The following is a 27,876-nucleotide window of genomic DNA, read 5'->3' as shown; positions in this document are numbered from 1 at the left end:
TCGCCTAGTGGCTGAAGTCCTTGCCTTGAACACACCGGGATTCCATACGGGTGCCTGTTCGTATCCCAGCAGCTCCACTTCCCATCCAGCTCCCTACTTGTGGCCTGGGAAAGCAGTCGGAGGACAGCACAAAGCCTTGGGACTTTGCACCCGTGTGGGAGACCTGGAGGAAGCTCCTGGCTCCTGGGTCCAGATCGGTGCAGCACCGGCTGTTGTGGCCACTTGGGGAGTGAAACATCAGACGGAAGGTCTTCCTCTCTGTCTCTCCTCTCTGTATCTCTGACTTTGCAACAAAAATAAATAAATCTTAAAAAAATTTTCTAAGTTCCCAAAATAACGATTGCCAGATACAAAACAAATTATTATTAAAACCAAAAAGAACATAGAGTAAGGCCCGGCGGCATGACCTAGCGGCTAAAGTCCTCGCCTTGAACACTCTAGGATCCCATATGGGCGCCGGTTCTAATCCCAGCAGCTCCACTTCCCATCCAGCTTCCTGCTTGTGGCCTGGGAAAGCATTTGAGGACGGCCCAAAGCCTTGGTACCCTGCACCCCTGTGGGATATCCAGAAAAAGTTCCTGGATCCTGGCTTTGGATCAGCATAGCATCGGCCGTTGTGCTCACTTGGGGAGTGAATCATCGGACGGAAGATCTTCCTCTGTCTCTCCTCCTCTGTGTATATCTGACTTTCCAATAAATAAATAAATCTTAAAAAAAATAGAGTATCTATTAAATAAAACAAAAAAGCATTCAGAACACTTAGTTCCACTAACACAAATAGCATAAAAACACCACGGTGTGAGATGACAGGAGGAGGGACACTCGTTTTCCCCTTACGATGATACTTTATATAACTAAAGTGTATCTGTACGAAATGAGGAGTCTTCAACTAATACCTGAAAAATATAACTTTGAAAACATTACCATAGATCTTAAATTTTTCTGCACCAAAATAAACTATTTTTCCATAAACTTCTTGAAGTGACCCTCATAATACAAAAAACTCTGAATTTTTTCTAGAGTCTCACAATTAATATAAACTAACCAGCATTAAAAACGTCACAATTGGTTATAAACAATGAAACTCCAGAAGAATGGTGTCTGGGGGGGCAGCTGATGACATCAGCATGCCACACGGGCACCGGTACCTGTGCCAGCTGCTCCATTTCCCACCCAGCTCCCTGCTGGTGTCCGGGAAAGCAGCAGAGGGCGGCCCTTGCCACTCACGTGGGAGAGCCGGTCAGTCTCCTGGTTCCTGCCTTTGGACTGGCCAGCCCCAATCAGCATAAGAAAGATCTCTATCCGCTTTCATATGAACAAGTGAATAGACATGTTTAAAGTCTCAGGAACTTTCATCAGCTAGTTTAAATAGTGCAATGTCTCACAACGAACAATTCATGCAGCTCCTTCGTGTATTCCAACATTTTCATAAACAGAGCTACTGCCTTTGTACTCCACTGCACTGCCATGTCCACCCGAGCACAGCTCAGCCCTCCTACTCCTTGCTCTGCACCTCCCCGACGAGCAGACACACCACTGACCCATTCTACATCCAGGGATGCTCTGGTTCTCTCCAGCTTAGGGTTCTGATGACAAGGCTGCCAACAGCATAGCAGTCTCTGTAGAAGGTTCTGCATATAGACAATACACACTGACCCTCTGACCCAAGGAAGCAAACTCACCTGATCCAATCAAACCACATCCCACCAAAGCAAGAAAACACACAAATCAGCACTTAACGTTGGGCTGCTACTTGCAACACCGGCCTCCCATCCAATGCACCTGGTTTTCGCTCAGCTTCCAGCTCTTGCACCTGACAGATGGCACTTGGGTCCCTGCCACTGGCTCGCAGATTGGCCTGCCCAGGCCTGGCTGCTGCAGACACCAAACAACGAACTAGCAGACCTTTGTCCCGTCTCTCCCTCCCTCTCCCTGTAGGCCTGCTTTTTAAATGAATGTATGAAAACCATCCATCTCTGCAACAGCAGAGCCAACCCAACTCTGGCACAGCAAGTGACTCCAGGGACCAAGTGTCTCTTCAGACAGAGGGAACAGCCCTGTGCTCCGTCCTACGGTTCTTACCCAAATATCAACAAAAAGGCAACGCATCACTCAATTTTCTCAAGATCTCCTCTGGGGCCAGCACTGTAGCTTAGTAGGTAAAGCTCCTGTCTGCAGCACTACTATGCCACATGGGCGGCAGTTCAAGTCCGGCTGCTCCACTTCCAATCCAACTCCTGCTGATGTGCCTGGAAAAGCAGATGGTTCAAGTACTTGGGCCCTGCACCATGTGAGAGAATGGGAAGGGCAGGCTCCAGGCTCCTGGCTCTGAACAGGCCAAGCTCTGGCCATTGCAGCCATGGGGGAAAGCCAACAGGAAAAAGATCTCTGTCTCTTTAAATCTGTCTTTCAAATAAAAATAAATCAATCATTAAAAAAAAAAAATAGTATCTTCTGGGCCCGGTGTGGTAGCCTAGTAGCTAAAGTTCTTGATTTCCACACATATGGGTATGGACGCCGGTTCTGATCCCAGCTGCTCTGTTTCCCATCCAGCTCCCTGCTTGTGGCCTGGGAAGGCAGTCAAGGACAGCCTTGGGACCCTGCATCCGTGTGGGAGACCTGGAAGAGGCTCCTGGCTTCAGATTGGCTCGGCTCCAGTCGTTGCGGTCATGGGGAGTGAGTCATTAGATGGGAGATCTTCCCTGCTGTCTATCCTCCTCTCCGTATATCTGACTTTCGAATAAAAATAAACAAAAAAAGTCTAACTTCTTCTATATCAAAGTCTTAACCAAAATGGCAGATCAAGTGATCACTTCCCACTAAAAGGAACCGGCTCCTTGAGACAGGATCAAGCAAGGAACACATGAATGAAGCACACACACTGTGTCAGAAAGCCAGGCTCCAAGAGAGACCCTCTCAAGTCCTCAGCATCCACTCGCAACGTTGCATGGGCACAACACGGGTCGTGAGATGCCAAGCACAACCAGCTCACACCCTCAGAATGACCAGAGAAGAGACTTGGGACAAGCACCACCTGAAATCCCCATGCTGCGGCAGCTTCTTAGGAAGTTGAGCACACCCGTCACATACAGCCGCTCATCAATACCTATGTATCTGCCCAAAGAAGGGACAGGCCTGGATTCACACCCCACTTCTAGCTGCTTCTTCAGTTCCAGAAGTGAAGAGAATCCAAACATCCTTCCCAGGGTCCGTTCCCGCCCTGGCCAAGTGTCCCCCAGTGTCCTTCCGAGAACACTACTGCCTGCATCGCACAGCCCCTGCTGAGCACACACTAAAGGCCACCTTTATGCTCCACTCTAGGACACATAACACTCCAAGGCCGGGGGAAGAAAGGGCCTGAGACCACGGGCTGAGAGGGCCTCTCCAAGCAGCTGGTAGGCTGGTCCTTCTCCATTGTGGTGGTGGCTACACACTTCCATGGATGTAGCACAGACCAAGAGTGGATTGTATTGAATGTAAATTCAAACATAAAATATAAATACTGGCAATGACATAACTCACTGATTAAAGAAAGAATATAAAATGTAAGAAAAAAGTAAATTCATTGTTACAGTTAATGCAAAAGACCGTTTTTTTTAACCTACAAGTAATACTGAACTCAAGCAAGACTCATCAATACAGTGGGTAAAACCTTAAACAGGCACAGGGTATGTACCTCACCTCGAAGCAGCTTTCCCAAAGCTGCCATCTGTGCAGTGCACAGGCCTGGGCACACCACCCTGCACACGGTCCAAGTCAGCACTGCCCTTCCTGGACTAACAGTCACGGGCACACGACGCAATAGGGCACAAATAAGTGACTTGCTCTCTTCAAACCTCTGGGAGAGCTCAGAGTGAAGGAGCCCAGAAAGGCCTGGTAACCAAACATGGGAAACATTTGTAAGGGGCTTTGTGTAATCCTATCAAATTTCAAAGTCGTCATCATCACAGAAATATCACCAAAACAAGCAAATTGCTTTCAAATTCTACACAATCTCCTGCAAAATTACTCACACTGGCCCTGACACTACCACTGTAATATCTGGCTCTCACACTGGGCCCTGACACTACCACTGTAATATCTGGCTCTTACACTGGGCCCTGACACTACCACTGTAATATCTGGCTCTCACACTGGGCCCTGACACTACCACTGTAATATCTGGCTCTTACACTGGGCCCTGACACTACCACTGTAATATCTGGCTCTTACACTGGCCCTGACACTACCACTGTAATATCTGGCTCTCACACTGGGCCCTGACACTACCACTGTAACATCTGGCTCTTTCCACCCATTCTACCCCAGCTCCCGGCCTTCAATCAAGAAGCAGAGAGAGAGCACGACCCTCCACTGCTGGCTGCAGAAACGCCCACGCCGGCCTGGAGAACAGACTTCAGTAAAGGCCCAACTCCCATGCAGGTGACATGAACACCTCAACCTGAGCCATCACCCACTGCTTCCCCAAGTGCTAGAGGAGGTGCCATCTCCTGGTTCCCCCATGGGGGACCGAGCATGTTAACCACGTGTGTTAATGCAGGCCAAATACCCGCACACTCCGACGCTGTCGGTCACGCTTCCCTGCAGCACTACTTTCAGCTACAGAAAGCACCAACCAACCATCTGCTTCACTCTTTTTTTCTGATTGTTTTATATTGGTCTCAAAATACAGGTTAAAGACATAAGAACCAACATTTAGAACACAGCACACACGAGTCCTGAGCACACAGAAAGACATGCATGCTAAGAGCTACTGCGTTACAGGTATATGGAAGAGTAATAACCAGATGTGTGTTGTCATTTAGTCATGCAATTTAATTCAATGATTTTAGATGCAGGAAGGCTTTCTTACTTCTTAAAAACAAGGAATGGGCTCTGGAAAAAAAATGCTAAGAGAAAATAGTAAATTGAAGGTTAAACTATCTGGATGGAGGAAGTCTGGGATGAGACTACATTCGAGAACCATCGGAAGTACCTGAAATGAGCGCTGCTGGGATGGAAAAGCAGCGGAAACATTTGGAGGAAGCTCGGTTGCTATAGCAACGGGAGTACCAGTCTGCCCATCCTTTCCTGTCACAACCTTTACCTGAGAGGAAATATTTTGAGAAAAAAAGCAACATAATTTTTAAGACTGCTCAAAATTTGTTAGAACTTTACTGACAGCTCGTTGATGCTTATAGTGCTGTGCATCAACTCCTATAGAAGGGCACTGAACTGAGAAATTCACGACGTAACAGCCTGACAACTACAAATCTGTGGAAACTGCACTTTAAGTCACAGTGTAATAGTCTTAGATTCTGAAACTTTAATTTTTTAATTTTTAAAATTATGTTTCACGTTTTAGATTGGAACGGTAGACACACATACAGTGACAAAGGCCTCTGATGTGTGGTCACACCAGGCAGTCGTGACAAGGGACTGAGCCCTCTTCTCAAGCAGCGAGGGTGGGTGGAGTTTACATGCAACATCGGAATACGAACACATGAAAGCACCGAGTTTCCCTTCTGTGCGAGGCGGGGTGAAATCCTGCAGCACCACAGACACCACGGCGGACCCCGGGAAGGGTGCTGGGGACACGGACGGCAGTCACGCAGCACCTCCCTGCTGCCGGCGAGGACGCCTGAGGACAGCCAACAGCTGGGATCTCCACTCGAGAGCGGACACAGGTTCACGCTGCTCAGTAAGATGAGCTCCACCCACCCAGTGTACCACACAATGCAACAGCACTGTCGCTCCACGGAAGGATGCCACCATGGGGATGGGCATGCGTCTTGGGCGGCTCCTGTGCACCCATTCCAGGCAAGGTGTGCTATTTAAAAGTGAGTCTCTGAAACACCATGAGTAGGTATTTAGCAAAGTGGGTTTAAAATATGATCTCAAATCTAACATTACATCTAAATATTGGAAAAAAACTCCAACATCATTTTTTTTTTACCATAACTGTATTTTTTAATTATGCAGATTTCCTAAAAATAGACCCAATGATTTCTAATAGCTGCTGGTGTTCACATAAAACCCTGGTGACCGAAATCCCTTATTTACAAACCATGAAGTCCACATGAACGTGGACAAGCAGCAGGGCAGTGCCAAGACCACCCCCTGGTGAGCTCGCCTGCCTGTGCAGCAGGGCCGCTGGACAGCCGAGGGCCACAAGCCAAGACCCGGGGGAAACTGCGCCTGGGAGCCAAGCTAAGTCCTGGTTCCCAGTGCTCGCAGCTGGGTACTGAGTCAGCACTACTGATGGCTCCCTCCTGGCTGGCTGCCGCCTGGGACCGCTCCTGCCTCCAGCAAAGAGAAAGCAGAGCCGTCTTCGGTCCTGCTCAAGACCATGTCCTCAGCAAACCAAAGCCTTAAACGGAGCGGAGGCTCAGCCGCCACTTCCTCCTGCCTGGTGCCTAAGAGACCACAACACTTACCTCATCGTTGATGACCTCCGATTTCTCTTCCTCCTCCTCGTCTTCCTCCTCCTCCTCTTCCAGGTCCAGGTCATTCTGTCTGAGATAGGCTTGCAATGGAGCATAATGCTTCCTCTTGAAGGCCAGGAAATCCATCATGTTCCCTTGGAGGTGTTGTAAGAAGAACAGTTCGATCAGGTACTCCTTGAAGGCCTCCCTCAGCGCCTCCATCTCCTTGTGGTGATAGTCCAGACACTGCTTGCGCATCTGTGCCAGCTCCTGGGAGGCTGGGGGGATCTCCTCCAACTTCCTGGTCGCCTTCTTCAAGCCTGTGCTCCCCACAGACGGGAGTGGGAGGCTGGAAAGGCCAGGGGGCACGGAGCTTCTGGAAGGGCTGGTGGGAGGCGGTGGGGATGTCATTCCAAAGGCTGGTGCTCCCCCCACCCCAGGAAGCAGCACTCCAGGGGTCCTCTCGAACCCCAGAGGCCTGCTCAGCGGCGGCCCCTGCAGCACCTGCTGCTGGATGAGCTGCCCTTGGAGAATGCTGCTGATCTGGGGTGGCAGGCCGGCTGCGGTGACGTGGCTGGGACCTGCCAGAGACTGCAGGCCAGAGCCCCCAGCAGCCGCAGGGCTCTGGGGGCCCAGATGGTGGACAGTGCCTCCCGACGGAGCGTGTGGTTGGGAGAGTCTCCTCTCCCGGACTGTGATGGGGGTCCCTGCGTGCTGGAGCTGCACCTGGGCTCCCTGGGCGATCTGGGCAAGTCCTGAGCCATCTTGAAACACAAAGTGCCCAGCACTGGACGGGCTCAGGCTGATCTGCCTCACGAGCACGCTGGCATCCACAAAGCCTGTTGTAGGGCTGCCACTGCAGAGGCCCAGCCCGGGGCCCGGGGCGCCCGCACGCACGCTCTGTAGGGTTTGTCCCGGGCCCGGACTGGGTTGTGTGGGGCTCTGGGTCTGCACCTGCTGGGACAAGGGAGAAGTGACCTGAATATATGATGGAGACCCATGATCAAAGCGCCTCGGCTGGCCACCAAACTGGAAACCTGGAGAGGTGGGGCTGGGCAGTGGCAGAGGGGCCAACGTGATCTGCTGGTTTCCGCCAACGACGGGGCCCACGCTCTGTAGGGTGATGTTCACGTTCTGCCCAGCCACAGGACTCCTACTCATCAGCTGCTGTATCTGGTACCCGGGGGACTGGGGTGCGGATGGGCTTGCCGACGGGGCAAAGGGTGTGGCGGGGGACGGGGGCAGGTTCGGATGAGCCGGCTGCTCCTCTTCGCTGCCAGGGAAGGACCGGGGCCTCTGCAGCTGATGCTGGGCACCCTGGGAGCCGCTGCCATGGTGCATTATCACCTCCCTTTCTATCCCACGGAACGTTCTCCTACAAAATCAAAATTAAAATCAAGTTACTTGAAGGCAAAAATAATGGCTTGATCACCACTCAGAATGAATACCATCTAACAGCATGAACAGATCCTTGAAGGCAGGCTTCTGCGGCACATGATGCACAGGGCACATGGGACAGGCGAGAGACCAGCCCCTTCAAAGCCAATAAGAACGGTGTCCTTGTCTCTGCTGTGCCCAGGGCAGAGGATGCAGCCTGGCAGGAAAAGGCGGGCCACCCACCAGTGACCACAGTTTACAGCAAGCAGGCCAGTCACCCTGAGCCACTAAGGCACAGAAGTGTTGCGAGTTGCTCAAGATTGGGCAGTAGCATCAGGAATGGGAAGGCTCGGACCTCGGCTCCCACTGCAGAGCAGAGCTGCCACGGGCCTGGTGAGACGCTCAGTGTCACGGCCAGGCCCAGTGCATCTTCAGTCTCCCTTGCAAATCGGTGGCCCTCTCCAAAAGCACCAGCGCTCCTTGCAATCCGACGCTGAAGTGGCAGCAGCCGTGCCACTGTCACAGCAGTCAGCCTAAGCAGGCTGCCAGTCATCCCAGACGACACTACGATGTGGAACTAAGGGAATGGTATGATGGCTCAGCTAGCTAATCCCCTGCCTGCAAGTGCCAGAATAATGTATGAATGGCTGTTCCAGCTCTGATCCAGCCACCTACTTATGGCCTGAGAAACCAGTGAAGGCAGGTCCAACGGCTTGGGACCCTGCACCTGCATGGGAAACCCAAAGGGGACTCCTGGCTCCTGGACAGACCTCAGAAAATGGAACGAAGTGTTGAGGCGGGCCAGGACAAGGTCTCAGAACTTGCTGTACACCACCAGAGCGCAGGAGAGGGAGACTGCAAGAAGGGCTCAGAGGGACCCTGAGTTCACTCCAGTGAGTCAGCAGAGGGAAGCTGTCCTATATTGCACGGAGCTGCCTTTGTCCACCAGGCGGGGAGAGCAGAAGGCAGTAGCATGGCAATGGCAGCCAGCCTCCACAGCAGGGCAGAGGGCGGAACGCTAATGGCAAACTGTGACAAGGTTGGAGCAGCTGGAGGCTCCAGCGCCTCCAGGGAAAGGGAGAGGGCTGCAGATAACAATGGCATATGGCACCTAGTCAGAGCCAGGGATCCAAGGGGGCACAGGAGGGAGAAGGTCTCAGACAGGAGCAGCTGCAGCTCGGCCCAGCTAACTTCTGCCATGAAAGACTAAAAACCCCCTCTGAGCGAGAAAAGGCACACAGCTCAGCACGGAGCCAGCAGTCAGGAAGCTGCTCCCGAGGCCCACCGGGCAAATCCAGCCCCGCACCACCTGCTGTCCTGGGCCAGCTGGGCAAGGACCAAAGAATCTCTTCTTGCTCTCTAAAGACAAGCAGGAGCCCAATTCCATCTTAGTTTATGAAAAAAAAAAAAAAAAAAACCAAGAGATTTTAAAAAAAAAAAGTTAAGCCAATCCTACCAGGCTCTTGCAGCCCAGGCCTTGGGTGAGCTACATGCAGAAGTGCGGTGCAGCCAGTTAAGCCTCAAGCTGGGAGGTCCATCACCGCAGGGCCAGGGACGCCCCGGGAGGAGCGCATCCTCTGCCAAACAAAAACCCTACAACTGCTGGCATGTACTCCTAGAAGACGGCGTGAGCTGCAGCCACACTACAAGGGGCCCCGAGTCCTTGACTTGCTTTTTATTTTGAAAACAAGTGTCTCATGAGGGGACACACCTCAGAAGGTCCTGGGGGACTCAGAGCCAGAACCAGGAACTGAAAACATCCGCACGGTGCCGAGTAGACAGAACACTGCGAGCACAACACGCTGACCCCTTGGGGACGTCGACTCAAAATTCCACAAATCAACTAAATAAACATAGCACGTTCATCACCCAACTCCAAATGTTGCACTAAAAGTAAATAAAAAATCAGAACAGAATTTTAAGATTCATTTATTTTTATTGAAAGGCGGATATACAGAGAGGAAGAGAGACAGAGAGGAAGATCTTCCGTCTGATGGTTCACTCCCTAAGCAGCCACAACAGCTGGAGCTGAGCCAATCTGAAGCCAGGAGCCAGGAGCCTCTTCCAGGTCTCCCACGCGGAGAAATTTTTAAAATACAAAAGTAGGGCCTGGTGCGATAGCGTAGTGGTTAAAGTCCTCGCCTTGATGCCCTGGGATCCCATATGATCACCAGTTCTAATCCAGGCAGCCCCACTTCTCATCCAGCTCCCTGCTTGCGTCCTGGGAAAGCAGTCAAGGACGGCCCAAAACCTTGGGACCCTGCACCCACGTGGGAGACATAGAAGAAGCTTCTGGCTCCTGATTAGCTCAGCTCTGGCCATTGAGGCCACTTGGGGAGTGACCCAGTAGATAGAAGATCTTTCTCTGTAAATTTCATCTGCCTTTCCAATAAATAAATCTCTTTTAAAAAATAATAAAAACCAGAAATATTCAACACTCAAGTTGTAGACGAAGCACATATAGCGGGTGGGCATCCGTGCAGCAGTTAGGACACTGGCTCAAGTAAGCATGTGCATGCGGGAAGGCAGCAAATAAACAGCTCCAGCATCTGGACCTGCTAGCCACGTGGAGACCCGCCTGCTGACGTTTGGGAAGTGAGCCTGCAGACAGCAGACATCTCTCTCCCAAAGAAACAAACGAATAAAACACTTTTCAGAGATACAAGAATCCATGGATTTCAAATTCTTTTTGCAAACTCATGTTTCTGTTTGAGAGACAGAGAGAGCAAGCTCCGATCTGGTTCACTCACCAGGAGTGTGCAATTGCTGGAGCTGGGCTGGCCCAGAGTCAGGAGCCCAGAACTCCACATGTGTCCCCCATGAGTGGCTCTGTTACTGGAGTCACCACGGGGGTCAGCAGCTGGAGCTGAGCAGCAAGCGCCCACCCAGAACTTACCAGTCAGCTCCCTTTTTTCCCGTCAACTTCTTGAGCTACCCTCCTAACAGCAAGTGAAAACTGCAGGCCACCAACTGTACCACAGCATCATGCGACTGTGGTAAGGTACTCTTGGTGACAGACATTTGACCTAGCAGGTCAGATGCCCACAACCCATGTTGGAGAGCCAGGAGTTGGGTCCCAGTGTGGGCTCCTGACCACAGCTGTCCGAGCCAGTGCGGAAGGCTCGAGGAACCCGGGAGCCTGCACTGACTTCCCCGACACCATCTGGGCAGTGAACCCCGCAGGTGGAAGCTATCCGCTCTCCTCTGCCTACGAAATGGAAATGCCACTGAAGCACAGCCAGGTATTAACGCTCTTCCTCACCTGACACATGACAAAACTCAGTCACACCGCCTAGGGAGCCCCTGGCACCCCAAACAACACAGAGGAAATCTCCACACCGAGGGTCACAGCGTGACTCTGTGGAAGACCACAGTGCATGACGCGGCTCAGATCACAGGATGCCGCGTGGAAGCAGCGGACTAGAAATGCAGCAGGGTCTTCCACGTGGGCCTCTTTACAGCTGGACTTGTGGAGGAGCCAGCCACTGCTCTAGCATGCCTGCGTGCCTAGGAGAGCAGCGCAATGGCTTGCTCCCACACCCAAGGGAGAAACCCAGCTGGAGCTCCAGGTTCCACGCCTCAGCCTGGCCCAGCCCGTCATCTGGAGATTAGCATTTACAGCACCTGTCTCTCCTTTTGTTCTATAATCTGCCTTTCAAACAAAAAATTGTTTCTTTCAAAGATTTAGGGCCCAGCACGGTGGCCTAGCGGCTAAAGTCCTCGCCTCACATGTACTGGGATCCCGTATTGGTGCAAGTTCGTGTCTCAGCTGTTCCACCTCCCACCCAGCCTGTGTCCTGAGAAAGCAGTCAAGGACGGCCCAAAGCCCTGGGACCCTGCACCTGCGTGGCCAACCCAGAGCAAGCTCCTAACTCCCGACTACGGATCGGCTCAACTCCAGCCACTGTGGCTGCTTGGGGAGTGAACCATCGGACAGAAGATCTTCCTCGCTGTCTCTCCTCCTCTCTGTACATGTGACCTTACAATAAAAACAAATAAATATTTTAAAGATTTATTTATTTTTAATATAAAAGCAGATTTACAGAGGAGACAAGGTCTCCTCCCTTGGTTTACTCCCCAAATGGCCATATGAGCCAGAGCTGAGCTGATCCTAAGCTGGGAGCCAGGAGCTTCTTCTGGGTCTCTCACATGGGTGCACGGACCCAAGGACTCAGGCCATCATCCACTGTTTACCAGGCCATGCACAGACCAGAAGTGGAGCAGCTGAGACTAGAACCCATGTCCGTATAACATACCAAAAGATTAGCCTACTGAGCCATGGCACTGGCCCCAATAAATCTTTTTTTTCTAAAGGCAGGGAAAAATGACTTGTGATGGCAGTTATAAGATCAATGCATTTACCAAAAATCAGAACTGTGCACTGAAATTCATGAACTCATATCAGTTCATGACCTGTGTCAACTTATACCAACGGGGAGGAATACAGAGCCAACTGTAAAAGGGGCTGTTTATCACAATGGACAGAAAAGCTATCACCAATGGCTAAACATCTTTTTTTTTTTAAACTTTAATCGTATGTCTGTATTTGAAGTTACACACAAGTTAAGTAAAAATAGAAAGTTTGACCTTCCTCCCCCACTTCTTTTTTTTTTCTGTATCTGGCGGAATGGGTGAGATACAGGGAGAAGCCCCACTCAGTCTCCTACTCATCCCAGGGTCCCCGACGTGGGACATGCTCCAAGGGTCCTGCTCAAGTGGCTTTGATAGTTCAACAGTTCTCAATTGCTGCCGTTCTCGCCATTCCAAGCACGATGAAATCTCTCCAGACTCCACTGGCTGACAGTCCACCTCAGAGTGTCCGTCTGCCCACACATGGCTGGGGTAGTTGATAGATTTGTTCTGTCCTCTGCAGGTTCCAATGGCCTGCCACATCCTCCATGTGCACCTGGATGTGCAGTCCACTGCTCCGTCTGAGCCACTGAGGAGGCTCGGCTCTGACACATGCACTCCATGGTCAGACCATGGAACCTGTACTTCTCTCCATGGCTGGGGTTCTGGGATCAGCAGTTCAGTTGGGGGATCCCCAAAGATACTTCATCTGAGGCGATCCCAGGTCTGATTTCTGTGTGTGCATGCCAGTACAGGATCTGGCACAGTCCGTCGCCCCAATCAACTTATGCATGCACTAAACAACATCTTTTATTATTTTTACTGGAAGGTTAGATTTACAGAGAGAATGAGACACAGACAAAGCTCTCCCATCTGTTGGTTCACTCCCCAAGTAGCTGTAACAACTGGAGATGAGCCAGGAGCCCAGATCCTCTTCCGGGTCTCCCACGCGGGTCTCCCATGCAGGGTCCCAAGGCTTTGGGCCGTCCTCGACTGCTTTCCCAGGCCACAGGCAGGGAGCTAGATGGGAAGTGGAGCATGCAAGGTGAAATGAACCAGCGCCCAAATGGGATCCTGGTGCTCAAGGCAAGGATTTAGCCACTATACTATCATGTTGGGCCTGCTAAGCAACTTCTAAAATTGGCTGTATTTCTAACTCTTCTAATTCTAATTCGTCTCTTTACAGAATGGCTGATTCACGTTCTCTCACACATACACACCCTTGAAAATCTGACAGAGCTGAGAAGTTAGCTGTGTAGGGTAAAATGGGCACATGGGAAGGCTGGCACTCAGCAGCGAGAGGACCAATGCTGAAGGTGCCTGCCATGTGCACACTGCTTTCCGAAAACTGGGGAGAGCTGGGCTGTGCAGGAGGCAGAATGTCCCCACCACACACAGGGCACTTCATTCCCCCAGAGGAAACCTGCTGGCTGCCCAAGACCACCGTCCCACAGAGTGGACCTGCTCCAAACACACCACACACTCCCCACCATTCAAACCATCTTCACATCCCCCAGAGACACCCACAAATGGAATTACCTCCACCTAAGGGAGGGCTTTTTGTTTGTTTGTTTTTTTAAGTTTAAATGTATTAAACACATTGCTTCCACTTACTGAGACATACTGAGAAATACTGCCACGTTTCTAGAACGCATGGATGCATGGATGGTTGGATGGATGGAGGGAGGGAGGGAAGGATAGAGGGATGGATGGAAGGATGGATGAATGGATGGAAGGGACAACAGACACACAGGGATGTCAACAGAAATTGGGGGAAGCTAAATAAATATATAACTAAATAAATAAATTTTAAAAACTGGGGACAGGCTAAGAGTTCTCCGTGTAATCTTGCCAATATCCAAGTGTCTCTGAAACTGTTCACTTAGATTATTACAAGCAGAAATACCTTCTACAGAAGCTAGTCATTTCAGAGGCTGGCAATGTGGCTCCTGGAGTTAAGCTGCATCTGGCATCCTAGCATCTGAACCACTTCAAGTGCCAGCTGCTCCACTTCCTCCCAGCAGTAGAAGACAGACCAAGTACTTGGGCCTGACGCCCACACAGAACAGGATGAAGTCCCGGGGTCCTGAGTCGGCCTGGTCCAGACCTGAACACTGCAGTCTTTTGGGTAGCGAACCAAGAATTAAAATCTCAGTGTGTGGACGTGTGTGTCACTTGGGTTTTTCAAATAAACTGTCTGAAAAACTATCTTTTAAAACCTCATACTTAGCAGTGTAAAGTATTCTGAAAAGCTAGTAACAAAAGATCTGTATGCGAATCGTTCACCCTCCTTCCACTTGAAGCAGACTATGCAGGCTCCGTACCAGTTCTTGACACAGTTCCAAATCACACCGTGAAGAAACTGTGGGGCAGGCAACGCAGCGCAGAAGCACCAACTGCAACCCAGACCTCAGGGAGCCCTACCAACTCTATGTCCATTCCAGCTGCCGGCTAACGCACACCCGAGAGGCACAGGGAATGGCTCAAAAGCTGGGCCCAGTGCTCCCAGACCAGTGCAGACCAGGCTGGGCAGCGCTATAAAATCTGCTGGCCTGCACGTGAGCTGGACTGAGGGAAAGCCAGAGGAAGCACAGGCTGGCCAAGCCACAGCAACAGCTGGCAAGTCCTGTCAGGCTAGATGGCAGTCTCACCTGCAAAGTGGAAAATCCAGGGCTAGGCACCCCTGGTGAACATGAGAACCAGGGCTAGGGGTGGGTCTAAAGCACCCACTGGCTTAAGTGTGGGTTGGCTAGTGGGGTCAGCCAGGCTGGGCTAGGCTGCAGCGCCCACTCCTGTGCTCAAGAGTCAAACTGGATGCAAACGGACTGGACTGGTCTGCTGCACACACCGGTCATGCACAGGGCCCAGGGCTGGAGGCAGGCCTAGGAGGGAAAATTGGGGGCCACTCTGACTGGGCTGCAGTTCCCTGGTGTGTGTGAGAGCTGAGTGTGTGCTGAGTGTGGGTTGGACTGGGCTGCGTAAGAGATGGGGCTGAGGACAGGACTGACGGGGCTACTGCAGCCACCAGTGTGGACAGGCTGATTTGGTGACAGACTGAGCTGGATTCCGCACTGGCTGGCACACATAGGAGTCAAGTCTGGGGTCACCTCTGGCACTCCCCCAACTGGACTGCTGGATTCAAAATCCCAACCACAGCAAAAACCAGAGGCTCTGTGGTCTGATCCATGAGCACGCACTTTACTACACAGGGTACAGCAACCGAGGAGGAGCATGGGGGACACAACAGATCCCTGAGGCCTGCATAGGACATCGAGGACCCTGGAGGGCAGAACAAACTGGACAACTCCCCTGGCCAAGCTCTGACAGCGTGTCTAGGCAAGTGGAAACTCCAGGGTGTCCAGACCCTGGAACAACAAAATCAAAACATCCCAGAACTACGGAAATCAGTTAAGCAATACCTTCCTAACATGCTCCACATCAGACACCCTAGGATGACATTAGGAAGCTGTCCCCGCCTCCCCAGCTACTGGGAGCAACCCTCTGTCCCGCTGCCCCTAGATACGGGAAGACAAAAAAATGCTGGAAGCAACTGTCTCACCCGTCTCCCCCCATGCTCTGGCCCTCCCCACCCCAATCAGTGGTCCACGTGTACACAGCCTTCTCAACTACACAAACATCATCCACAAAATAAATAAGCTTAAGAAACAATAAAAAGGGCCCAGCTCAATAGCGTAGTGGTTAAAGTCCTCGCCTTGAACGTGCTGAGATCCCATATGGGCGCTGGTTCCAACCCCAGCAGCCCCGCTTCTCTTCCAGCTCCCTGCTTGTGGTCTGGGAAAGCAGCTGAGGACGGCCCAAAGCCTTGGGACCCTGCACTCGTGTGGGAGACCCGGAATAAGCTCCTGTTTGCTGGCTTCAGATTGGTTCAGCTCCAGCCATTGCGGCCGCCTGGGGAGTGAACCATCAGATGGAAGATTTTCCTCTCTGTCTCTTCTTCTCTCTGTATATCTACCTTTCCAATAAAAATAAATCTTTAAAACAAACAAACAAAAACAAAAGGAAGAACCGGGGCCCCGTTGTCCATGGACCAGCTGCAGCTGCTACAGGCAGACACAGAATGACACAGATGGAGGACCTGTCTCTGTCCCTCTCTCGGACAGCTCTAAACAATCTGTGCGGGCCTTATCGCACATCAGGTACCATGACCAAAACAAATTCTGCACCTAGAATCTTCCAACAGGTTAAAACCATCCTGCACTCTGCGGACCAAAAACCCTGTCTAGACAGACCAGGTGGGATCACCAAGTCCAAGACAGATGGGCGGGGCTGCTGTTACAGGGCACACGTGAGTGCCGGCTGGAGTGCTGGCCGCTCCGCTCTAGGCTCTTGAGTGTCCTCAGCAAAGCAGCAGCAGATGGCTCCAGTGCCGAGCCACTGCTAGCCAGCGGAGGGACACGGCGACGGCCACCGGGTACCCAACAGGAGGCGGAGTGGCTCAGAATTCTCACATGCATCCGTGCAAAGCACCTGTCGTTCTTCCCGCAACGTCCTGGAAAATGACACACTAGACACCCATCCGTGGTCCCTGGCGGGCAGAGGGAGCGGGCGAAGGAGCTGCTTCCTCTCACGACGGTGCAACCCTACTGCCCGTCAACAAGGCTGAGGCAGTGCTGCGGTCCAGCACCCACGCCACACCGGCAGAACACGACCCCAGAGGTGGAGCTCCAGCGTGGACACAGGGTCCAGGCCGCAGCCTCACCAAGTGGCACTGGGGCACAGGAGCATCCCGCAGGACACGATGCAACGGCCACGGCCTAACGGACAAGCCCTAAGGCAGCGCTGGAACCCCACCTGGGCTGCTGCACAGGTCGGGGAGGAGACCCCGAGGAGGCTCCAAGCTTCAGCCTAGCCCACCCCCATCCGGGAAGACCTGCCTCTCATTCTTCCAAGTAAACAAACGTACAGGCAGAGAACGGGGGAGGCGGCGCAGTGAGGGAGCAGGCCCGCAGGAGGCCAGCCTGGACATCCCTCGGCCGCAGGAGGCCCCGGGCGGGCGGCACAGAGGCTCCGTGCCTGGGTCCTCCCGGCGCGTGCCCGCTGCCCGCCGCCCCGCAGCAAACACCGACAGGCCCGGGCTCCTCGCTCAGCCCGCGGCACGACGACGGCCGCGCCTCCGCTCCTCGGCCGCCCCGCACAAAGCCGGCGCAGCCCCGACCCGGCCGTGCGCCCTCCGAGGCCCCGGCCGCCCGCCACCCTGGTCCGGCCGCCCGCCAAGGCCCCGCCGTCCGCCGCTCGCCCACCGCCGTCCGCCGCTCGCCCACCGCCGTCCGCCGCCCCGGCCCCCTCAGGCCCCGCGGTCCGCCGCCCCGGCCCCCTCAGGCCCCGCCGTCCGCCGCCCCGGCCCCCTCAGGCCCCGCCGTCCGCCGCCCGCCCACCGCCGTCCACCTCCGCCCACCGCCGTCCGCCCCGGCCCCGCCGTCCGCCCGCCCCGGCCCCCTCAGGCCCCGCCGTCCGCCGCTCGCCCACCGCCGTCCGCTCGCCCCGGCCCCCTCAGGCCCCGCCGTCCGCCCCGGCCCCTCGAGCCCCGCCGTCCGCCCCGCCCACCGCCGTCCGCCGCTCGCCCACCGCCGTCCGCCGCTCGCCCACCGCCGTCCACCTCCGCCCACCGCCGTCCGCCGCCCTGGCCCCTCGGGCCCCGCCGTCCGCCCCGGCCCCGCCGTCCACCTCCGCCCACCGCCGTCCGCCGCCCCGGCCCCCTCGGGCCCCGCCGCCCGCCCCGGCCCCCTCAGGCCCCGCCGCCCGCCCCGACCCCGCTCACCCGCGCGCTCGGGCCCGGCCTCGGCCGCGTCTGGAGGGCGGGAGCCGCGCACCGCCGCCGCCGCTCGCGCATCCGGGTCCGCGGCGGGAGGAAGCGGAGGCGCGCGGGTACGGCGAGCCGGAAGGGACGCACTGGCGCCCGCGCGCCGTGACGCCACTGCTCGCCGCGCGGGGGCGCCCGACACAGAGCCGCTGCGGAGGACGCCGACACTCCGAGGGGCGAGGCCGTGGGCTTCAGCCACCATCCCAGCCGGACCCGGGTTCGACTCCCAGCTGCTCCACTCCCCATACGGCTCCCTGCTGCACCCAGAGGCCTGAAACTTTAACCGGGAAGGTGAGGCAGCCACAAAGGGCCACAGCACGAAATCTCCAAGACAAGCCAGCCCACAGAGGCAAGACGCCCACAGGGGCTGAGAAGCCCCCAGGGGCCCATACCCACACTGAAATGCCACATGGGAGGTAGGGGGTGATGACCGAGTACCTCTGGGTGGGGGGCCAGGACAGCGCCCAGTTCACAGCGTTGGCTTGCCTGTCGCCAGCTGCGGGGGGAGGCCTAGGTCTCCCGGATTGACAAAAAAGGGTTGCTATGGGCACCAGGAGTGGCTGGTGCCAACACAAGGATCAGCTTTACCAGGGGTTAAAACCGAAAACCTCAACCAAACCCAAAGGTTTCAACCTCCCCGCATGGCACAGGAGCCGGCCTAACTGGAGCGGTGGGTGTCCCGAGTAGTGTGGACTGCTGTTCCTTAGGCTTGCACCACCTCAGAAACCTAGGATGCTCTTCTGTTGGCTCAGAAACGGAGGCCGGGCTCAGGTGCTTCCCACTCGGGCTACAGCAGTACACTTCCAACAGCTTCCTGCTCATGCAGCCCTGGGGCAGCAGGCGATGGCCCAAGGACTCAGGTCCCTGCCACCGCAGGCAGGTATGGATGTGCTCCCAGGCATTGGGAATGTGAACCAGTGGGTGGGGTCTCCTCTGTCCTGTTGGCAGATTTGCATATTCAGGCTTATTCTTACAACCCATCCTGATTTAGCCAGTTGTTCTGGCGCCATTTATTTAACTTGAAAGGAAGACTTAGAAACGAAGAGATTATCCCATCCACTGGCTCACTCCCCAAGTGACAGCAATGACTGTAGCTGAGCCAAACCGAAGCCAGGAGCCAGGAGCCTCCTCCAGGTCTCCCACGTGGGTGCAGGGTCCCAAAGCTTTGTGCTGTCCTCTGCTGCTTCCCCAGGCCACAGCAGGGAGCTGGATGGAAGTGGAGCAGCTGGGACATTAACCTGTGCCCACATGGGATGCTGACACTGCAAGGCAGATGAACCAGTTCAGCCATCATGTCATCCCCTCTAACTTTTTTTTAATTAAAGATTTATTTTGGGTGCAGTGCATGGCTCAGTTGGCTAAGCCCCTTCAAGCATCAGATCCCATATGGGTGCCAGTTCATGTCCCAGCTGCTCTGATTCCTGTCCAGCTTCCTGCGTGTAGCCTGGGAAGGCAGCTGAGAAAGGCCCAGGTCATTGGGCCCCTATAACCATGTAGGAGACCCCCCCAAAAATTCCTGGCTCCTGGCTTTAGACCACTGTGGCTGCTTGGAGAATGAACCAGCAGATGAAAGATCTGTCTCTCCTTTTCATAGATCTGCCTTTACAATAAAAATAAATAAATCTTTAAAAAAAAAATCTCACTCTGTTGAAAAGCCTGAGCGCAGACGGGACCCTGACCTTAACACACCTCACACAGTGAGGTCAAAAAGTGCAATACTGGGCCCAGTGCGATGGCCTAGTGGCTAAAGTCCTCGCCTTGAACAGGCGTAGATCCCATGCAGGCGCCAGTTCTAATCCCAGCAGCCCTGCTTCCCTTCTAGCTCCCTGCCTGAGGCCTGGGAAGGAAGCTGAGGACGGCCCAAAGCCTTGGGACCCTGCACCCATGTGGGAGACTCAGAGGAAGCTCCTGGCTCCTGGCTTCAGATTGGCTCAGCTCCAGCTGTTGTGACCACTTGAGAAATGAATCAGTGGATGGAAGATCTTCCTCTGTCTCTCCTCCTCTTTGTATATCTGACTTTGCAATAAATAAATCTTGAAAAACAGAAAAGAAAGTGCAGTACCATGTGGCAGAAACCACACGCTGGAAGGCTGCATGGGGCAGGTCAGCAAGTGCAAGGCCACTGCCGTCCACGCACCTGGCTCTGCAAGTGTCTGCCATGAGGGCAGTGGTGAGAGGCCAACAGGGCCAGTCCAGCCTCCTGCCTCAAAGCAGCCACTCTGTCCAGGGTTGGCCACACACCCATGTCCAGGCAGCGAAGGAGGTGCTGGGTCAGGCCCTGCTCACTGTGTCCAGCACCCTGCAACCCGAAAGCCTTTGCCACAGACCTGGACCAACGCTACCTGCGGCCCCCACGCCCAAGGCTGCTCTTCTTTGGGGAGGGGGACAAGGAAGACAGAGAGGTCCCCAAGTCAAGGGCCTCCAGAGAGTAGTAGGAGCCAACCAGCAGAGGCCACAGAGAACCATATGAGGCAGGACAGTCGGCATTCACTCATGGCCACCACACACGCCCGCTGCAGTCCTGTTCCCAGCACACCAGTGCTCCCATGTCCGAGAGCAAGGACGGGCCCAAGAGGATTTAGTCAGCAAAACTTATATTTCAGAAAATCACTTCCTTAAAAAAATAGCATCTTCCCATGCCGAGCAGACGCGAGATGTCAGCAGGTGAGTTGTGCAGTGACCCCAGCTGGGCACCCTGGAGTTGGGAGCCAAGCCCGTCCGTGTCCAGCAGCTGCTGCTCCACCCTCAGGCCGATGGCTCCTGGTGCCCCACAGGCAGCTCCCGTGGCCTCAATCGCTCTCTCCGTTGCCCTCACTGCCTGGCAGTGGGCTAGGGACCTGCAGAAGGCAGCAGAGAAGCAAGAATGAGCCACGTGCTCCTGCCACCTTCTCTCACAGGTGGTCATCACAGGGCCACAGAACAGCAGATGTGACACATCTCATAAGGGCGCTGCCAAGTGGCAGGGACCACCCAGAAGCAGAGCCTGGCACGGCCACGCTGCCGCTCACCAGAACCACTCCTGAAGCGTGCAGCTTTCACGGAGGGGTGGGGATCCAGCTTCTGTCAGGCCCAGACGCCCTGATGAGTCTCTGGGCTTGCCCCTGTGCCTCCAGGTGCCAGGAGGACCCTCACCCCTGAAAATGACCAGGAGAAGGCACAGAGCTAAGAACCACAGGGGAAGTTCAACTTCAGACTCCACTTGTGTTCTTAATAAACTGCTGTCTGGCCTAGGAATGCGTTTGCCTAGTGCCCAAGGCCCATGCCCCTCTCCACCCGACTCCAGCTTCCTGATGCTGCAAACCCTGGGAGACAGTGGTACACGGGACCCTGCCCCCACACGGGAGATGTACACTGAGTTCCTGGCTCCTGGCTGTAGCCCAGCCAGGATGCCCTAACACCCTGCAGCCCACCACTTCCTGTCTCTTAATCAACATATGCTCAAGTGAGCCGTGCCAGGTCCCAGCAGGGATAGACCCATGCACACTAAAGCTGGCTGCGTTCCTCGGGGTACACAAAGCGCTCAGTGGGAGCAAAGCATTGGCCCAGCACCGAGACTGCCTTCCAGGATGAGAGCATCAGTGAGGGCCCACACAGAAGCACCCACCCACCTGGCAGGGGGTTCACTGACACCACACTGACTGGGGGGAGCAGCGAGGCCAAAGCCATGGCACACCTGGACTCCTAAGCACCAGGTGAGGGGCATGGGTCAGAGACTGCAAGGCCCTGGCGGGGGAGGGGATGATACAAGCCCTCAGCTCCCTGTACCAATACACACTCGTTACTGGCTGGGACCTAGCCTCTGAGTGCGCCCTGGAGGTGCGGCAGGGCACCCTACCTTGGCACCCGAGCTGGCCGTGGCATGGAAGTTGTGCACGGGCAGCGTGCTCAGCCACTGGGCCATGGAGCGCTCCCCGCGCTCCGTGCTGATGATGGCGGGGTAGATGTGCTGCTCCGTGAAGGCCGCCACCTTGGCCTCCTCCTGCGCCCAGTCTAGCGGCTCGTGCAGCCCATCATTGCCGAAGCGCTGGTTGTACTTCTCAAAGTGCACCCTCTCCAGGACGAGGCCCAGCCCCGGCGCCTTGGGCACATCCACTTTCTCCTCGCCCCAGCTGCGCTCGAGCACGCTCTCAGGCGCATAGCCCTTCACGATGGCCACCACCAGGCCCACCATCTTCCGGATCTGGTGCATCATGAAGCTTTGGCCCTTCACGCGGATCACCGCGAACTCCAGGCCCTCGCGCACGAACGGCTCTTCACAGTAGGCCTGCAGCACGTAGCGTCGCGCGCTGGGCTCCCGGGGCCCCTTCTGGGAGGTGAAGTTGTGGAAGTTGTGGGTGCCCTGATAACAGGACAGAAGCCTGTTGACCCGCTGCAGGGTCTCGGGGCTCAGCCGGTAGGACTCATCCTGGGGGTCCCGGTCCTTATGGGCAAAGGCGAAGGTGGGCAGCATGTAGAAGTATGTCCTGGCATCACACTTGTTCTTGGAGTTGAAGCCTCCTGTGACCCTCTTCAGTCCTGCGGGGGAGGAACATGAGGAGCCGCCGGGGACAGAAACATGGCTACGGCCACAGGAACCGTCCCCTCCCGGGCATGGCGAGACTCGCTCTAGAGCTGGTTTCTCAGCAGCCACACAAGACATCCCCTTGGGTGTCCAGAGCATGGCCAGAACACAGCCACCCTTGCTCACCTCCTCCCTGGGCACTGGCCTCCCAGGAACAGTTCAGCAAGGACCTGTGGGAAACCCAGTGGAACAAAACAGAAGTAGCAGGGCTAAGCTTCCACCTGCAGCACCAGCATCCCATGTGGGTGCTGGTTCAAGTCCTGGCCATTCCACTTCCGATCCAGTTCCTTGCTGTTGTATCTGGGAAGGCGGAGGATGATGGCCTGCACCTGTGTATCTCTCTGTTTCTCCTTCTTCAACTATGCCTTTGAAATGAGAATCTTAAGAAATGGAAAGCTCTGTGCAACTGTGTCCATCGGTCTGCCTGCACAGTAAGCTGCCACCAGAACCAGCAAGGTTGAGGGGCGACTGGCAGAGGAAGTGCCATGACGCTGCCTGGGCGTGTCAAGGGCCCAGGTTGGAGTTGGTGCTCCCTCCATTAAGGCCTCCTGGAGGTTAGAAGGTGACAGTGGCTCAAACATGCACAGTGTCCCCAACTCCAAGCTCCCAGCTTCCTGGTCTGGCCACCGTGGGCACTGCAGGTTGAACCAGCAGAACAAACATGGGATGTCTTACTCTGCGTGTTTCAAATTTTTAAGTTGTTTAAAAAAATACATTTATTTAAAAGGCAGAGTTACAGAAAGGGAGGGGAGGCTGAGACTGGTCAGTCTTTGTCGTCTGGTCAGTCCCCACATGGCCACATGGCGAGGGCTGAAGCCAGTCTCCCATGTGGGTACAGGGCCCCAAACATTTGGGCCACCTTCCACTGCTTTCCCAGACGCACCAGCAGGAGCAGCTAGGATAGGAACCAGTGCCCATGTGGATGCCCATGCCGCAGGCACCAGTCCAACTTACAACACTTTGAGCCTGTCTGCAACAGGTGCGGCTGTGGGTTGAAGGCTCCACCTGGAAGAACCCAGCCACCAACCTTGGCACTGGAGCTCAGGAGCTGCCAGGAACCATGCTCTGCAGTCCTCGGTCTCATTCCACAGTCGTTTTTCTGGATGACCAGTGCTTCTCTTGTGTTAAAGATTCAATTTCAGGCCTTGCATGGTGGTGCATCAGGCCAATCCTCCTCCTACAGTGCTGGCATCCCTGTGGGCACCGTTCCTGTCCCAGCTGCTCCAGTTCCTATCTAGCTCCCTGCTTGTGGCAGTAGAGGACGGCCCACAGCCTTGAGAAGCTACACTAGAGATCCGGAAGAAGCTCCTGGCTTCAGATCAGCTCAGCTCTGACGTTTGTGGCCATTTGGGGAGTGAACCAGTGCATGGAAGATCTTTCTGTCTCTCCTTTTCTCCATAAACTTACTTTTCCAATAAAAAAAAAAAAAAAAAACACCTGAGCAGCTTGTACCATGGTGCTTTGAGACAGAGCCAAATAACGTGTACATTGGGGGAAACGGGGCGTAACAATCCTTAGCCTGGGGGCCACCATCCAATATGGGCACTGGTTCAAGTCCCTACTGTTCCACTTTCGATCCAATTGCCTGCCCATGTGCCTGGGAAAGCAGCAGAGAATGGTCCCACGTTGGGAGACACAGCTGGAGCTCCTGGCTCTGGCCTGGCCCAGCCACGCAGGGAGTGAACAAGCACATGAAGATTTCTTCCCACCCTACCTACTTTCAAACAAATAAATGAAGAAATAAAAAGGCCCCAAATTCCATGAATCCTTTTATAAAAAGGGCTGGCTGGCACCGGTACCAACCCTGATTTGGATCAACATGAGACACCTGTGTCTACAGGTAGTTCACTGGCCCCAGCCCTACGGCAGGCGGGATGGCCCAGCCCTTCGGCAGGCGGGATGGCCCAGCCCTACGGCAGGCGGGATGGCCCAGCCCTTCGGCAGGCGGGATGGCCCAGCCCTTCGGCAGGCGGGATGGCCCAGCCCTTCGGCAGGCGGGATGACCCAGCCCTTCGGCAGGCGGGATGACCCAACCCTTGCAGCCTCCCCCGACAGCATCTCCGCTCACCCAAAATGCGAATGTGGGACGGCAGGTGGCTGTTGATCTTCTCCAGAATGTCGTCAATCAGCCACACCTTCAGGGACACAACCTGACCGGCAGCAGACACACCCTGGGAGGAAAGACAGGGACAGGTGGCCCGCCAGCTCCACTCCCAGCACAAGCCCCGGAAGCAAAGCGGCACTGCCCGGGTCTGCTGAGGCCACCAAGAACCATGAGGAAGACATGAGGAAGAGGAGGCACAAGAACACCCAGTGCAGCCTCCTTCCCTCGGTGGCCACCCTACCCCCTCTTCCCCAGGGGCCCATTCTGGCAGCTGTGCCCAACAGAGAAGGCAAAGGCAGACCAGAAAAAGACAGTCTTGGCCTCAGCAGGCTCCTACGTCAGGCCACGCCTCAGCTGCCAATGTGGCTATGCAGGCCGCCACCTACCTTGTCTGTGCGGGCACAGCGCTGGAAGGACATCTTCCTCATGTCTTCGCCATGGTTCTCCGGGATACAGCCCGAGCGGACCAGGGCGGCCACCAGGTCGTCTTCAATGGTCCTGAACTGCGAGGACCCCACATTCCTCTGTAGAAGACAGGAGCCAGGAGCTTCTTCCGAGTCTCCCACTCGGGTGCAGGGTCCCAAGACTTTAGGTCGTCCTCAACTGCTTTCCCAGGCCACAGGCAGGGAGCTGGCTGGGAAGTAGAGCGGCCGGGACATGAACTGGCACATCGATGGGATCCGAGCGCACAGAGGTGGGGGATTAGCCAGTTCAGCCAACACACTGACCCCACATTTTGTTTTCATTTGGAAGGCACAAAGATCTTCTACTGCTGCTCACTCACCAACACCCCAACAGTAATTCTAGGGGTGCTGGCCTCTGGACTGCACACGCCTGGTTTCACTTCTCCCCTGGACACCTCCAGGCACTCCACACAGCCTGGCAGCAGGATCCGAGACCCTGCCTGCACACCACAGCCCAGCATTGGAGAGCACCAGTCTGCTGTGCTGGGCACCACCTGGCACAGGGCGCCTGGATGGAATTGAGGGACACTCAGGGCAGCAGCACAAGGCCTGGCAGGTCTCTCCTTGAACTCCTGAGTCCAGGGCCACGTGACGCCCCAATTCCAGCTTCACGTCAATGTACCCCGGAAGGCTCAGGCACCTGTCACTCACGTAGAGACCACAGAAATTCTGGCTTCAGCCTGGTCCAGCATTGGGAATGAGCCAGTGGATGCCACCAAACTATGCCTTGCAAATACAAATTAAGTCCTGCTCATTTGGGCCTATGTGACTTTCTTTTAAGATTTACTTTTATTGGGCCTGGCGTGGTGGCGCAGTGGCACAGTGGTTAAGATCCTCGCCTTGCACACCCGGGATCCCATATGGGTGCCGGTTCTAATCCTGGCAGCCCCTCTTCCCATCCAGCTCCATGCTTGTGGCCCGGGAAAGCAGTCGAGGACAGCCCAAAGCTTTGGGACCCTGCACCCGCGTGGGAGACCCGGAAGAGGCTCCTGGCTTCTGATCGGCATAGCATCAGCTGTTGTGCTTACTTGGGGAGTGAATCATCCGACAGAAGATCTTCCTCTCTGTCTCTCCTCTCTGTATATCCGCCTTTCCAATAAAAATAAAATAAATCTTTTAAAAAAAAAGATTTACTTTTATTAAAAAAGGCAGATTTACAGAGATTAGAAGACACAGAAAGATGTTCCATCTGTTGGTTCTCTCCCCAAGCAGCCACAATGGCCGGGGCTAAGCGGATCCTGAGCCAGGAGCCTCTTCCAGGTCTCCCACACGGGTGCAGGTCCCAAGGCTTTTCCTCGACTGCTTTCCCAGGCCACAAGCAGGGAGCCAGATGGGAAATGGAGAAGCTTGGACACGAATTGGCACCCTTATGGGATGCCGACGCTTAAAAGGTGAAGATTCAGCCACTGAGTCACCGTGTCAGGCCCACAACTTATACAACTGGGTTAAGAATCAGGACCCCAAAACGGGCACAGCCATTACAGGAAATGCCAGCATCCCATATGGGCACCGGTCGGTGTGTCCTGGCTGCTCCACTTCCTATTCAGCTCCCAGCTTAGGCCTGGCCCGGGTCCTAGGAACACTGCACCCACAAGGGAGCCAACCCTAACCCTGGAGAAGTTCCCGGCTGCCCCAGTCATGGGGAGCGAATCAGTGAACAAGATCTCTGTCCCTCCTTCCAGTAACTTTTCGAGTAACAAGAAGAAGGCACAGGGCCTGTTCCTGCTCCTTCAGGCAGCCCTTCCCCGGCGCGCCCCGGCTCTCACCGCACGCCGTGGTAGCCCTTCCCCGGCGCGCCCCGGCTCTCACCTGCACGCCGTGGTAGCCCTTCCCCGGCGCGCCCCGGCTCTCACCGCACGCCGTGGTAGCCCTTCCCCGGCGCGCCCCGGCTCTCACCGCACGCCGTGGTAGCCCTTCCCCGGCGCGCCCCGGCTCTCACCTGCATGCCGTGGTAGCCCTTGCCCGAGTAGGCCAGCAGCAGCACTATCTTCCTCTTGGGGAGCTTCCGGGCCGGCGCGTCGCCCTCGCCGCTCCTCAGCTTCTTGGCCTGCGGCTCCGCGTCCTCCCAGGGCCGCGCTCCCGGCCGGCCGTCCTCAGGACGGGGCGCGAAGCCGGCGGCCGAGGGCGTCCCCAGGTTGCCGGCCATCGGGCTCGAGCTGCGGAGAGGGGCGGCGTGAGCGCGGAGGGCGGGCGCGGGCCCTGCGCGCCCCGCACGCGCCTCCCCGGCGGCCGCAGCGCATTACCCGAGGGCGCGTCCGCGGCGCGGGGTGGCCCGCAGCAGCGCCCCGGCCGCCCGCAGCAGCGCGCCCGGAACCCCCATGCGCCCGCGCCCGCCGCGCCGGCTTCCCGGCAGCCCCGCGCCCGTCGCACCGCGCGCCCCCACCCCGACGCACTCACGCGCCGCGCACCGGGCCGGGCCACACCACGTGGTCGCGAGGCGCGCCGGGGAGGGCTGCGGACGGCGGCCGCGCGCGGACACGGGCCGGGCCGGGGCGGGGCCTGCGCTCCGAGGCACGGGAGGCGGAGCCCGAGGCGAGCCGTGCGCGGAGGGCGCGGCCTCTGGCCCCGCGCCGTCCAGGATGGAAGTGGACGGCAGGAATAGCGGGGCCGGAGGATTCCGGGCTCACCCGAAGGAGTGAGGACCCAGCGAGTGCGCTTACGGCAGACCGCCAGCCATTCCACAGCTATGCTATGCCCAGCCTTCTTTCTCCGTTTAAACGTTTGATTTTTTTGGAAGACAGGTTTATCTAGACAAGGAAAGAGAGAACGATGTCCCATCTGCTGGTTCACTCCCC

The 27,876-nt window shown here is 55.7% G+C and overlaps 2 protein-coding genes across 4 annotated transcripts in view; both read right to left on the bottom strand.

Moving 5' to 3' along the window:
• EP400 (E1A binding protein p400) overlaps nt 1–17,945 on the bottom strand; it is an 80,081-nt gene extending 62,136 nt beyond the window's left edge. The window contains exons 1-2 of the mRNA XM_040987163.1: nt 17,911–17,945; nt 6,417–7,779 (exon numbers count right to left, since the gene is read on the bottom strand). Of these exons, the coding sequence (XP_040843097.1) occupies nt 6,417–7,745 (1,329 nt within the window). The 5' untranslated portion in view covers nt 7,746–7,779; nt 17,911–17,945. The remainder of the gene's footprint in view (nt 1–6,416; nt 7,780–17,910) is intronic.
• Nucleotides 17,946–20,529: 2,584 nt separating this feature from the next.
• On the bottom strand, nt 20,530–27,231 carry PUS1 (pseudouridine synthase 1). 3 transcript variants are annotated; one of them, XM_040987159.1, is made up of 5 exons: nt 27,021–27,231; nt 25,004–25,141; nt 24,582–24,723; nt 21,788–22,467; nt 20,530–20,789 (listed from the first exon to the last, which is right to left on the bottom strand). In XM_040987159.1, exons 1-5 carry the CDS (start codon nt 27,225–27,227, stop codon nt 20,742–20,744), a joined length of 1,215 nt encoding a protein of 404 aa, XP_040843093.1. In that variant the 5' UTR covers nt 27,228–27,231; the 3' UTR covers nt 20,530–20,741. The 3 variants fall into 3 exon arrangements, with proteins under 3 accessions (XP_040843093.1, XP_040843094.1, XP_040843095.1); XM_040987160.1 differs by having other exon boundaries at nt 24,582–24,684; XM_040987161.1 differs by lacking the exon at nt 25,004–25,141 and having other exon boundaries at nt 24,582–24,684.
• Nucleotides 27,232–27,876: the final 645 nt, after the last annotated feature.

Source organism: Ochotona curzoniae, unplaced genomic scaffold, assembly GCF_017591425.1.
Source record: "Ochotona curzoniae isolate NIBS_2020 unplaced genomic scaffold, NIBS_Ocur_1.0 contig_46, whole genome shotgun sequence".
Taxonomy (NCBI): domain Eukaryota; kingdom Metazoa; phylum Chordata; class Mammalia; order Lagomorpha; family Ochotonidae; genus Ochotona; species Ochotona curzoniae.
This window is presented reverse-complemented; position numbering and strand designations above follow the sequence as displayed.

Coding starts and splice junctions, on each gene's coding strand:
- PUS1 (XM_040987159.1), bottom strand. CDS start 27,227: ATGGCCGGCAACCTGGGGACGCCCTCGGCCGCCGGCTTCGCGCCCCGT. Junction 22,468..24,581: donor GTCCCACATTCGCATTTTGG/GTGAGCGGAGAT, acceptor CCTCCCCCGCAG/GACTGAAGAGGGTCACAGGA. Junction 20,790..21,787: donor CGGCCAGCTCGGGTGCCAAG/GTAGGGTGCCCT, acceptor TGCCTTCTGCAG/GTCCCTAGCCCACTGCCAGG.